The sequence below is a fragment of the Clupea harengus genome, chromosome 15, assembly GCF_900700415.2.
Source record: "Clupea harengus chromosome 15, Ch_v2.0.2, whole genome shotgun sequence".
NCBI classification, from domain to species: domain Eukaryota; kingdom Metazoa; phylum Chordata; class Actinopteri; order Clupeiformes; family Clupeidae; genus Clupea; species Clupea harengus.
In genome coordinates, this window is record NC_045166.1 from 24,135,260 (window position 1) to 24,148,987 (window position 13,728).

Genomic DNA, 13,728 nt, shown 5'->3' on the forward strand with positions numbered 1-13,728 from the left:
ATAACCACACAAAATACAATGGCTCCATTTATTAGTAAAAAAAAAAAAATGTGAATGAAGTATAGAAACGGATGCTGAACTCACTGCTGGGATCTGAAGGGGCTTCTTGGCCATGCCACCATATGTCACCAGAGTCCCCCCAGAGCTGAGGACCCAATCACAAGCTTGGATTCAATATGCACATAATCCCCTAAAAGCCTGCTTTATCGTCCATCTTAAGAGTCACATTAGAAAATGTTTTTTTTTTTTTTTTAAATAAATTATTTAGGAAAATAGCTTGAGATCTGGCTTAGTGTGTCCCGAATTGCTTCAGTCCATCTGCTTCTATAAACTGGCTCACATTCTGCTGCTGTTTCAAGAGGAGATCTCAGGAGGCCACACTCGCTGTGTCATTTTCAGTGACATCATTTCTTTTTTCTACAGAAACGAACACTTTGTTGGTTCCTTTCAGCATCTTAAAAACTGCATTAATGCTGGGTGGGTGTTGACACTCTGGTATGGTGGTATCAGTTAGAGTAGAGAGGGAACCAAACTCACTCTAGACTGGTGAGCACTAACCCTCCGCTCACCCCCCCCACACAGTTCAGACCCAGCCGGGGCCGCGGGACCTCCTGGAACAGAGAGGAATTGGTTTCCTTTTTAATCTCATGACATCTGTAACTTGCAGAAGAAAGAACGTGTTCTCCCTAAGAATACAAAAAAAAAGTACCTAAAAGAACGTCAGTTCGTTTTGCCAGTCAGGTGAATGCGAGTGTATATTCTCACCTGTAATATGTGGCCCAGTCCTGTCCTCTGCAGCTCGTCCTCGGTCATGACATGATCAGCTCCCCTGGCCTTCAGCTCTGCAGCCAGACCCTCATAGTTGGGCCTGAGCAAGGGCACAGTCATAACATGACTCACGGTGACTGATGACTGTTAGTATGGGCTTACTTACTGTTGTGTGGGTTAGGGCCAAGTTGCATCTGCAATATCTTACATAATCTTACATGAACACTTTTATATACACTTTTATATACAATACACAGTTACATCCATGCACTTAAGGAGGAGACATATATACGTAAAGCGGACATAATTAGGGTTGTCATGGAGACATTGCAAAATAAAAACATAATTTCTTTGACTAGATGTGACCAGGCGCTCATTCACTAGGAGAGGCTATATAGATTACCCGACGAACAAAAGAAGCTAAGCAGACAAACAAAAAAAAGCTGCATTGATGGCCATTTAGTGCGCACACACTGCAAACCCTGCATTCTCCTCCAGTACTGTATGTGAGCGAGCACAGCTCGTACTGTATCTCTGAGGCTGGCCCCTGATTAACTAGCCTGCTCCTGGCCGTCTCTGTGGACCGCCAGCTCTGCTGCCTTTGTCCTGGGGCCTCGTGATCACACTGCTGCTGTCTTTGAGTGCCCTTGAGAGGCGTGTGTATGTGTGTGTGTGTGAATGCATGCGCATGTATGAGTGTGTGTCTGTGTCTGTGTGTGTGTGTGTGTGTGTGTGTGTGTGTGTGTGTGTGTGTGTGTGTGTGTGTGTGTGTGTGTGTGTGAGGGAGGGAGCAGCTGCACCTGTCTCGGACGATGTTGATGGTCCTCAGGCCCAGCGCCGCAGCAATCTGGATCACTGCCTGCCCGACTGCGCTATTCGCACCGTTCTGAATCACTGTGTCCCCTGCCGAAGAGCCCAACACAAGCATGGGTAAACAAACTCTAATCAGTAACTAGCTAACCTAATGAAACATTTGTCCTCAATCCATCTGATCTCAAATATACTGTACCAAAGTCAGCATGTCCATTCATAACACTGTTGGTACTGGTAGAGGACTACTTGTATTGACAACCTAACTAAAGTAAAGTCCCCTCTTCTTGTATTTTTTTTATGTTTGATACTTTTAGGACTGGACTCACACTAAAGTGTTTCAGAAGGCAGGGAATTCTGTATAACACTGTGCAAAATCAAATTCTGAAATGAAAATTAAATTAAATTCATTTCAAATCAAATGTTCATTTTTTAACCATAATTAAGTTTAACCGCAGATGTACATCCCCATTATAAGACAAAGTTCTCAGGGGGGGGACATATAATAACAGTGAGCCCACACTCAACCCCAGTTATGGAAATGGTGCAGGGTACTAGTCTGTGCTAATTAAAGAGGGACCACTCGACAGTGACGGATACGGCTGGGATGCGGGCCACATCTGGGCCGGATCCGTATCAGTGTCTGTAGTGCTCTGGGACGTGGGGTGACGGTGAACCTACACACACGCGCGCACACACACACGCGCGCACACACACAGACACACACACACACACACACGGCACACACACACACACACACACACACACACACACACACGGCACACACACACACACACGGCACACACACACACACACACACACACACACACACACACACGGCACACACACACACACGGCAAACACACACACACGGCACACACACACACACACACGGCACACACACACACACACACACACACACGGCACACACACACACACACGGCACACACACACGGCACACACACACACACACACACACACACACACACACACACACACACACACACACACAGACACACACCAGGCCTGAGGTGCTGGAAGTCGTGCAGCATCCGGTAGGCCGTGCAGGGGTTGACTGAGACGGTGGAAGCCCCCAGGAGGGACACGTCCCTGGGGACACTCAGCAGGTCTGCAGCATCACACACTGCCTCTGTCCTCCAAGTTCCTACAACACACACACACACACACACACACACACACACACACACACACACACACACACACACACACACACACACACACACACACACCACACACACACACACACACAGACACACACATACCATCAGCCTTATCCGAGACAGGTGCAGCTGCTCCCTCACACATACAGACACACACACACAAACCTGAGACAACTGATTTATGAAGATGTGTCCTGATAAGCTATTTTTAAGCATCATATGACAATAAAGAAGATCATACATATATTTTTTAAATGTTATTGTCTGTAATGAAACAGGTCTTTTAGTCATTTCAACTCAGTACTTTTCACTAATGATCACTGACTATTTATAGAACAGTCAACAGGTCCTAGAAGCAAGTTGCTTCCTGATTCAGTGATATGATGGTTTCCTCACCAAACCCAGCGTCCACAGGTATGACCCAGTCCCCTACACGCACTGAGCTGACCCCAGCGCCCACCTCCACGACCTCACCCATCCCCTCATTCCCACCCACTGCTGGGAACTCTGGGAGAATGGGATAGGTTCCTGTGGATCCCCAAACCAAACAAAATATGAAGCAAATTAAGCATTTTCCTCTCCAACACAACAGTCCAGCTAACAACGTTTAACACCATTAGATATTGGAAGATGTTTAGATGTTGCAAGAACGTTTTTAGAATGAAAAATTGTTAGCTAGGAGATTGGAGTCTATTTTGAATTTCCATTTGGATGTGAACCTCACCTTGCATCATATTTATGTCTGCAGGATTCACAGGAGCAGCAAGAATCTGTAATCTGACACTGTGTGCACCAACCGCTGGTAAGTCCCACTGCTCCATCCTTATCAAGTGAAACAGCATGCAATTTACAAACGGTTTTCGACTTGTACTGCAGAAATGTTGTTATATATGTGAAACAGTGCCACCCTGTGGAGAGTGGTGGCACATGAAGAAAAAGGGGTGTTGCATCTTAGCTATACGTGGTATAAACAAGGATATTGGTTAGATTATATAGATTGAATTAATAATAACATTTTGTCACAAAACCCATTTGTCTTTGTTTCCATCATAATGTACTACACTGATCATCATAGAGTACTGTTCTGACAGCTGCAGTATGCATATTTAGTATGACAAAATGCACATGCTTCTTTTCACTGCAATGATGTAATTCTTAACACACAGTAAAACCAGCTTCAGAGTTTCCAAAGCAACTGCCTGAAAAAGGAAGCTCAGGCATGTGTATAATTGCCATATAAAATGCACCAGAATATTCAGAAACCCTTCATCATGTCTATTGAATTACTATTTTCTGGAGGCCTGACCAAAGCACTATTACCAAATAATGCCAAAATGCCAAAGCGGATGCCAAAATGCACACACTGTTTAGAACTACAACTTTTAAAAACTAGGGCTGCACTGAACTTTACCTGCAAGATACTAAGAAAGTAAAAGGAAGGCGGGAAAGAAATGACAATCCTGAATTAATCCTCACGACTTTGACACCCCCATTTTATCATTACATCATTGCATATACATCTTTTCTCGTGGTGATAATATCCCCACACATCCTGGTCTTGTTTCAAATAATATGAGAGAAAAATAGCCTGATGCTGGATCAGAAATATCTATTCTCAACATAGAGTCCCCTTGGCTTGTGTGCTACTGAGAAGTCAAGGATGCTGTGACTCAAGATGGTGCCATTTACCAGGGGCAGACTCTACTCTCTACTGGAAAGCCGTTAAAATGTCACTACGGCTTAATTTGATTATATCATTTGTATCCACAGACAGTAAATGTTCAGCCCACAAATGTAAAAGTGTCGTTGGCTCATATAGATACTACATTTCACTTTTTTCTGTCACAATTTGGTCTTTCCCATAAACCCTGCCTGACCAATGGTTGACCAATGGCTTCAAGTGTAATGTTCCTTTCAGGTTTTTAAAGTTAATCTCAGCGGTTTGAGCAAGGATATGCTGTGCAAAGCAAACCAATGGGTCAACTGACCAGCAAACCTGAAATATAACAATATATGCATGTGTGTGCTTTAAGCATAAATCATCTTTGGGTCATTCCACGCCAAACGGGACAATGGCTCCCACTCAACTGTCTCAGATTTGGCTGAAAAAATTAAAAGTTGTTCATACACTTCTTATTAGGTATAGTCCCAAATATTAGCTCTCTACTCCCAATAGTTTTGTCACAAAATTATGTTTTAGGGGTGATGGGGTGCCTGTACTGTTTTAGCAGCGTTTTCTGTAAAGCCATTTTCAAATTCATATAACTAGAAATGTATTTTAGCTACCTCCTTCAAACTTTCTAGGCTTAAAATCTGATACCATAACTTGAATAATATGGATTTCCAAGGGTGTGGCTTGGGTGATCATAGTATTTGGGGTGCTTGAATTTGTCTGGAATTTTTACTCTACGCTCTGTTGCAGCATCTTTGAAGGCCTGTGGAAAGCTCAATGTTAAAGCTAGAGACTTGATATGATACACAGATTTTTTACACAAACGCAGTTTAAGCTCTGTGTCATAAACTTACCTTTTGCTACCATTTGAATATGCTTCCATAGGCCATTGAATGCTGGGCGTGTACAAAAATCCCATATTTTCAAATATTTTGAGAAAATGAGGCAGAACACCATCACAAATGTTTGATATGTTAAGAACAAATACAGTATCTAATCTTTCCAAAAAAAATTGTTTCATGTTGGTAAATGCTGTCATTTTTTTGCTATAGCATGCCAAAAATGGCACAAAATGGGTTTTCATCCATTTTCAAGCTTTAATATCTTCCAGCCCATTCATCACATAAGTTTTTATTACAACATACAAAGCATACATAGGAAGGTCTGTGTATAATATCAAGTCTCCAGCTTCTCCAGCTAACATTGAGCTTTCCACAGGTATTCAAAGATGCTGCAACAGAGCGTAAAGTAAAATTTTCGCGCAAAGCACCCCGAATACTATGATATACCCAAGCCACACCCTTGGAAGTCGATATTTCTCAAGTAATGGTATCATATTTTAAGCCTAGAAAGTTTGAAGGAGCTAGCTTAAATACTTTTCTAGTAATAGCAATTTGAAAATGGCTCTTCACAAAACGCTACTCAAAAAGCGTCTCAAGTATTGGTACCCCCTCCCCCCTAAAACATCCTATTGTGACAAAACTGTTGGGAGTAGAGAGCTAATATTTGAATCTAAAATCTGAGATGGTCGAGTGGGGAATTTTCCTTTAATTGTCCCGTTTGGCGTGGAATAACCCCTTTAGGAAATACCCAATGCATGCAGTGTTGTGTACAGCTGCCTTTACTTCATATACCTAAAGCATGGAATGAATCTCAATGTATTCCTCCTCTTACATCCTTTAGTCTTTTGATTAACAGTATTACAGTAAAATAATCTTGCAATAGCTTTACTTTATTCTGATAAATATTTCTCACTCTGTCACCAATGTCCCAGCCTTTATTTTCAACTTTTGTATCCTTTCAGTCTATGTCTAGCTTTTTTCAATGGTGTTGCTGGCATCTTGACAAGGACTCACTAGAAAAACTATTGGAGGAAACCACAGGCAAACAGCCACACACACACACACACACACACACACACACACACACACACACACACACACACACACACACACACACACACACACACACACACACACACACACACACACACACACACACACACACACACACACACACACACACACACACACACACACACACACACACACACACACACACACACACAGGTATGCAGGTATCTGGACTAGAACACCCATAACTATTGGAGGTAAACACAGACAGACATCCACACACACACCAACCTGAGCTGGTCTAAGTCTGGTCCATGTTTCCTGTACACCAGCGCTGAGCAGGACTGGATGGGCCTCCTAGGTCCAGCACCCCATCCCTGACCTCCACCCAGCACCCTCCGCAGCACACTTCTCAGCATGTCACACACACACACACACACTGATGCTGTCCTCTCTCAGAGCTGCCTTATAAAGCACACACATTATGGAAGGCATGATGGACGCCCACTTCCTCTGACCCCGTCATGACCCCAGCACAGCAGCCTATCCGAGAGGAGACCCAGAGGGCTTGAGAAAGCTGGGACTGTCCACCCTGTGACGCTGGGTTTCACTACCTTCCACACCAGTCTCTATATGAGTCACTGACTGGTTTTACAACTGTGGGACGATGGCTTTTCTGAGATTAGAAAACATAGTCTGGTGGTACACTGGGTCTGGGGGAACCTACATGAATACAGTTCATTAAGTGTAGTGATGCTGACTGTTACCACACACACACACACACACACACACACACACACACACACACACACACACACACACACACACACACACACACACACACACACACACACACACACAAAAACACACAACCTTTTACGGCAATTTGAATTAGTCCTGTAATGTTCAGGAAAACGATTAGTGGTCAATTTTAACAGCCTCTTAAGTTCCTGGTTTAACCAGATTTTGTGAGTACCTCGGTACAGCAATCCACAGCACTGGCTCCATGTCATGACTCCATTGAGTGTATTTCATTTGCAATGATGCATATTGCAATTACTGGAGGTACTGGTGTGCTAATTATGTAGCTGATATTTGGAATATTTATGGTTAATTCTTTTTTAAATGAACCACTACATGTGATTCATGGTAATTTCAGTGACTGATCTCAAGTTGACAAGACACAATGATAGAAGAAGACTACAATACCCAGGGGTTTAAGTGCCTTCAGGGGGAGTATATTAATACTGCAGCATACACTGTACAGCAAGTCCACACCATGCAAAAAAAAGCTACAGGGAACACTGAACTGCTGACAGACAAGATGACAGACATTTATCCAGAACCTTCTATGGAACCATGCAACACCAAATCCTCTAAATTCCACACTCAATATCTTGTAAGAAAAAGAAAGTTTCTTTGTGGTTGATGCAGCAATCTGTCTTTATTCCAGTAAAGTGCAGAAACGAAGCACGTAGAACATTTGCACTGTACTTACCTCCTCCACCCTGGCTTGACTGCCACACCCTCCTCCAGCCACTGAACATTTGCACCAGAATGTTTTTTTTTTTACCACTTATTACTGTATTAATCGTACTTATACCATACTTCTTAAATATAATATTACTAATACCTCTTCACCTCATTTCACTTATTACCACCACTAATACTTACACCTGCACTTTACATATGCACTTTATCATATCTACACTTCTTTCTTCAATTGCTGCTATTCTTGTCCCAATTACTGTTCATATTGCATATCTATTTCTTACTGTACATATCTATTTGTTCACTTATTACACTTTACATATGCACATACTCTGCACTTTTTGCTATTTTGCACTTCTGGTTGGATGCTAAACTGCATTCCGTTGCCTCAGTACTTGTACTCTGTGCAATGACAATAAAGTTGAATCTAATCTAATCTAAAAAAAAAATCTAAAAAAAAATTCTAAAAAAAATACTCCGGATTCAGTTTCACCTCTGCCGAACTCTAGCTCCACTAACACCTCGTGACAAACTCTGTACGTGGTCACTGGGTCCAGCAAACACACACACACACACACACACACACACACACACACACACACACACACACACACACACACACACAAACACACACACACACACACACACACACACACACACACACTCACTCACTCACTCACTCACTCACTCACTCACTCACTCACTCACTCACTCACTCACACACACACACACACAAACACACTCACATACACACACACTCACCAAACACACGTACACATCATCAATCATCACAGTGTTGTACACCTTTCCTAAAGGACATCTTGCATTATTAAGCACTCTGAACTACACACACACACACACACACACACACACACACACACACACACACACACACACACACACACACACACACACACACACACACACACACACACACCTTCATCGAACTGTGGAGAGCCATGATTCACTGGGAACAGACCTGAAAACACTCATGCACCCAGCACCAATATGTGCTATTGGATTCCAATAAGGAGCCGGCACGAAGTAAATAATCTTCCAGTTTGCCTCAGGGGGACAATGCTGGTTCATTTCCTTGTAATGAGCTCAGCAGTCATTTGTCCACAGCCTCTGCACTCATCCTGACTTATGTCATTACGTGATTCAGCTGAGTAACTAACCTCTGCAAACACCTCCACACATCAGCGGAGACAATCAATAGCTCATCATACCTGCCCTTCTCCTTTGAATACAGGCAGTATTACTGAATTCTGGTAGCATTCAAAGTCTGGTATACTGTGCCATTTTGATGATCGGAGGAGAAACTGAATTGTTGTTATGGCTTCACTGTGTAAGATTGGGTGTTATGTTGACTGAATACAAAACCATGGTAATCAGAGCTGCTCTGTGATTAGTGAATGGTTAACACGCTGATTTTGCAAGGTGCACTACTTAGTTCTCGTTGTTATAGATTTCACTTCCTGCACCACTGCTGCCTACTATGACCTTCTCAAAGGTGGTCCTGATTATTGTGCCCTGGTGCTGTTGTATTGCCCATTGTAACTCAACTCAACCATAAGATTAAGGTCCATCAACTTAAGACATAGAAATCTTGATAGCTTGCACTCCTGCCCTGCTTTTTGTATTGTAGTACTTATTGTGTTTGTGTAGTACTTACTGTGTTTTTATGTTTTATGTTATGTGTAGTACTTACTGTGTTTGTATGTTTTTATGTTTACTGTATGCACCTATACATCAGAACAAATTCCAGGTAGGTGTAAACCTACTTGGCAATAAATACTATTCTGATTCTGATTCTGATAGCTTAATACAGGACTTAGGAATGTTAGACTAGGAATGTTGGCCTGTACCTGCTTTGGCATAGCCTGTGCCATCAAAGTAGGTGCCCTTTTCAGGATGGGCAAAACAAGTGCCAACGTGGTAACTGGACGTGGGGTTTTCACTTTCCAGTCTTTCCACTTAATTTTAAAGTACAGCAGCAGTGGTCTTCTGGTGGTCTCGGCTGGGGCTGGGGCTGGGGCTGGCAAACTAGCAAACTTGAGACAGGAAGGTTTGTAAGGGTTCAGGTTGTAAGTTAAAAAAAAAAAGTTGTAGCGTCTTAAAGTTGTACTTTTGGCTCAGGTTGTAACTTCAAATGTTGTACATTTGGAATATGAATATCTCATAAATGTAATGAATCGAGAACTTCGACACAAAATGGTTCAGAAGGTGGTACTGAGTATAATGCACCACCCTAGATCATGTTCATATGAATAACAATAACAAAATAATGTGCATAATACAGCACTGTGCTTCTGACACTTGCCAAGCACCGGTGGCTTCGTTTGGGGTAATTATGGCCCAGACTGCTTAACCATCACAAAGCTGCCTTATGTTGCAATGTGTGTTGTGTCAGTGCTGTGGAACGTATGGAATGTAGAAGCTTTAGCTTGACCTTCATGAGCTTCATGGCTTCTTTCATGACTTTGCCCACAAAGAGGGTCCCGTTGTCTGTAGAAAGTTTGTATCAACAGCCCCACCTTCAGAAGATTTAATCAGTCATGACTCTTGCAGCCGTTTCAGCAGTGCTGTTGCATGTGGGTATGGCTTCTATCCACCGAGTGAATCGATGGATCAGGACTAAGATGTGCTTGTGTCACCCAATTAGTGGCAATGGACCTGTGAAGTGAATCTGAAGATGTGTCCATGGCTGACTGGTCTTGGAGCATGGGACATCTCGACCTCCACTGGTTTTTCCCATATTGGCCTTGTGAAAGACCGCTCAAGCCGGCCATCTCACGATGTGGGATGTAGGCTTCTGGATCGTGGTTGCAGGTAGTCAGGAGAACACACAGCGCAGGAGACAGTGGCTTTCTCATAAAAATACAGCTGTATATTTATTTACAACTTAAACATATATACAAAAACTAAGGGACTTGAACCCCAAAATCATAAGCACATACACCAGGGTAATCCCAACCCCAAAACAAAGAAACATACCCTGAACAAAACTAAAGCTACTAAAACAGACACGGTCCAACTGTGTCGCACAGGTTTCGTCTAGGACCTTGTCTCAGCTTCTTGCAGCCTGTTCAGTCTGTCTCTCGAACCACAATGAGTGCGCCTTTTAAGAGTGGCAGCACCAGGGGCTAATTTAGCCCAATCAGTCCCAATTGGACCCGTCCACAGGTGCAGGGGAACAAAGTGAGAAGGGGGAGGGACTTCACCTTTTCACAGGCCTTAGTGCAGATAAGGCATTGCCGGTAAAAGTCGTCTTGGTCCAGGACCAGGGCCAGCACCATGTCTCACTCACTCTGGCTTTCATTGCTCTGGGTCCCACATGCGCTGGGTCTCATCATCTCTCTTCTTGCACCAGTAGTTAGAACCAGTTGGCCCGTTGGTGTTCGCCATATGCCATGGTGGCCTAGTTTGGCTCAAACCTTAGTCCAGGGTCTCTTTTTTTTTTCTTCTGTCTCAACCTGGTAACCGAGCAGGCAAAGTTCAGTGTCTTCTGTGGTGTCCGGTTGAACGCTTTCACTCGGTCTGTGATTCGTTGTCTGCCAGCTACTGAGATCCCTTGGCCCAGATTGGTGACTCTTTCTTTGGCAATTTCAACCTCGTCTGGTGTTAGGGCTGGCTTGACACATAAGTAGAGCATAACATAGAGAATGTGAAGAGAAGTGGACAACAGAGATGTGGTTTAAACCAAAATTAGGTTCACATGGGTTTCGCTTTCACACAACCTCTCACTGGTCTACACTTTCACACAATTCCTTGTATGAGTCTCTGACTGTTTTTGGAACTTTGAGACAGAAGCTTCTCTGATGTTAACTTACACTCTGGTCTGGAGGAGCCTTCAAGAGTAGAATTCATGAAGTGGAGTGACGGACATTGTGCAACATGTTTCTTTGTTTCTTTTCATTGTTTCTTGAAATGTGGTGTTGTGCCCTGAAAGCCTTAACAGTTTCTCTCTGTCTTTTTCTGTCACTCACTCGTTCTCTCTCTCTGTCTCTCACACACACAGAGACACACACACACACACACACACACACACACACACACACACACAGACACACACACACACACACACACATTTGAATATGAAAAGATCAATCAATTGAAAATAATCAAAATAATAAGAAACTGCAGTCAAAAGCAAGATGTCTAGGGCTGAGAAAAGGATGCATCTAGGTGCGTGGGTGTCATCCAAGCATCAGCAGAATATTAAAAGATAAAGAAAGAGAGAAGGTGCCTGTGGGTGAGAGCTCAAGCAAAAGGAATGTGCCAAAAACAAAAGGGAGGGAGAGGGAGAGGGAGAGAGAGAGAGAGAGAGAGAGAGAGGGAGAGAGAGAGAGAGAGAAAGAGGGAGAGAGTTTAATGTTTAATGTTTTTCTTGTGCACTAGCAGGAATTGACTCAAAACCTCATGAAACATCATGGGGCTGTCATGAAGACCTTGCGTAAATGCAAACTTGTCTTGTGATTTTTTTTATCCACTTTGAAGTACCAATACACATGCAGTAGAGACTGTTGCATTGGCTGGTACATCATTTAAGATGGTGGCTGGTTGCGCAACAATTGGGGGTGGCTTGGGTGTGAGTCTGGTAAGTCTGGGGAAGTCAGTGGTCAGCCTCCATAAATGAGTTTCTTTTTTACGGACTGGCCAAACTGGGCTGTTGGTAGTTGAGGTTCCTTTTCTCACAATGCCTTCAGCTTCCAGATTTGCTGCTGTCTCTTTAACTGCTGTTCTTGGCTCAGGGGTTGATTGGATACTGCTTGTGTGGCGGGTGAATTAGTCAATCAATGACTACTGGATCAATGTTTTCTTTGCCACAGTCCAACTTGTGTTTAGCCCAGACTTCAGGCAACATACGAGCAGAGCCCTCTTCAGACCAGCTCTTGTGGATTGGCTGGATTGCACAGATTGAATTTAGGGAAGTGGTATGATCATGATGTGTGGTATGAGTCCTGTTGCTGTAGTTATTTGCTTACTGTAGTTATTTGCTTAGGCATGGTGCCCATTCCTGAGTTTGTGTCTTCCCAAACGTATTAAAACCTCAGCTTTATTCTCACTCCTGTATCAGCGTCTGCTTTTGGGTCCACTATTTAGACCCTGACAAATTCAATATTACATTGTCAAGCGGCAGGTCTGTGATTGAGCAACCATTTTGCCTAAAAATGTGTCAAAAATGTGTTTTTAGATGCTTGGACAGGTCAGGTGGCACTTTACAATACTTCATGGCATGTTGTGTTTTTCACAATACTGGCATGGATCATGGATGGCAAAACATTTCAGAGGGTACATTAGCAGGAGCACTGCATAGAGAGGCCAAACACAAATGGTCAAAGGTTAAAGGGCAGAGGACACATTAGCAGGAGCACTGCAAAGGGAGGCCAAACAGCAGCGGGAGGTGACAACTAGACAGACCACGCGCATCACAGGAGGGACCAGTTAGCAGAACAGTTCTTTCCTTGATAAACATATTTCGATCAATGAATTATTCCTATTAGTATGGTAAATAAAACACAAACAAAACATGTAATACAATCTGCCTCCTGTGCGTACACCAGAGGAACGAAGGGTGGTGGAGCCCTTGTGAGGAGGGTGAGGGGACTGCAGCGTCCCCGTGAGGCAGAGGAGCTGCTTTTGCTTCCCTCTCCGCCTGACATCGCTGGACCGCTTCTTACACTGTGCAGCACTTCTCAAAACACCAAAGCCATATCTGTTGATGCACTGAGTGACTAGGTCCCAGGCTGTCTACCTCTGCAAAACGAGAATGCCTGCTGGCGGTCCCCAAAAATGACTTCATGTCGAGCATGGACCTCCTGCACAAGAACCTCGGTCTCCTCTGGTGTAAACCCCTCTGTTCACGACCAGAACCTCGATCTCCTCTGGTGTAAACCCCTCTGTTCACGACCAGAACCTCGACCTCCTCTGGTGTAAACCCCTCTATTCA

At 43.5% G+C, this 13,728-nt stretch overlaps 1 protein-coding gene across 1 annotated transcript in view; it reads right to left on the bottom strand.

Moving 5' to 3' along the window:
- LOC105901194 (enoyl-[acyl-carrier-protein] reductase, mitochondrial) overlaps positions 1–6,726 on the bottom strand; it is a 7,472-nt gene extending 746 nt beyond the window's left edge. The window contains exons 1-8 of the mRNA XM_031582096.2: positions 6,576–6,726; positions 3,484–3,581; positions 3,156–3,287; positions 2,600–2,743; positions 1,569–1,671; positions 766–868; positions 538–611; positions 85–145 (exon numbers count right to left, since the gene is read on the bottom strand). Of these exons, the coding sequence (XP_031437956.1) occupies positions 85–145; positions 538–611; positions 766–868; positions 1,569–1,671; positions 2,600–2,743; positions 3,156–3,287; positions 3,484–3,581; positions 6,576–6,703 (843 nt within the window). The 5' untranslated portion in view covers positions 6,704–6,726. The remainder of the gene's footprint in view (positions 1–84; positions 146–537; positions 612–765; positions 869–1,568; positions 1,672–2,599; positions 2,744–3,155; positions 3,288–3,483; positions 3,582–6,575) is intronic.
- Positions 6,727–13,728: the final 7,002 nt, after the last annotated feature.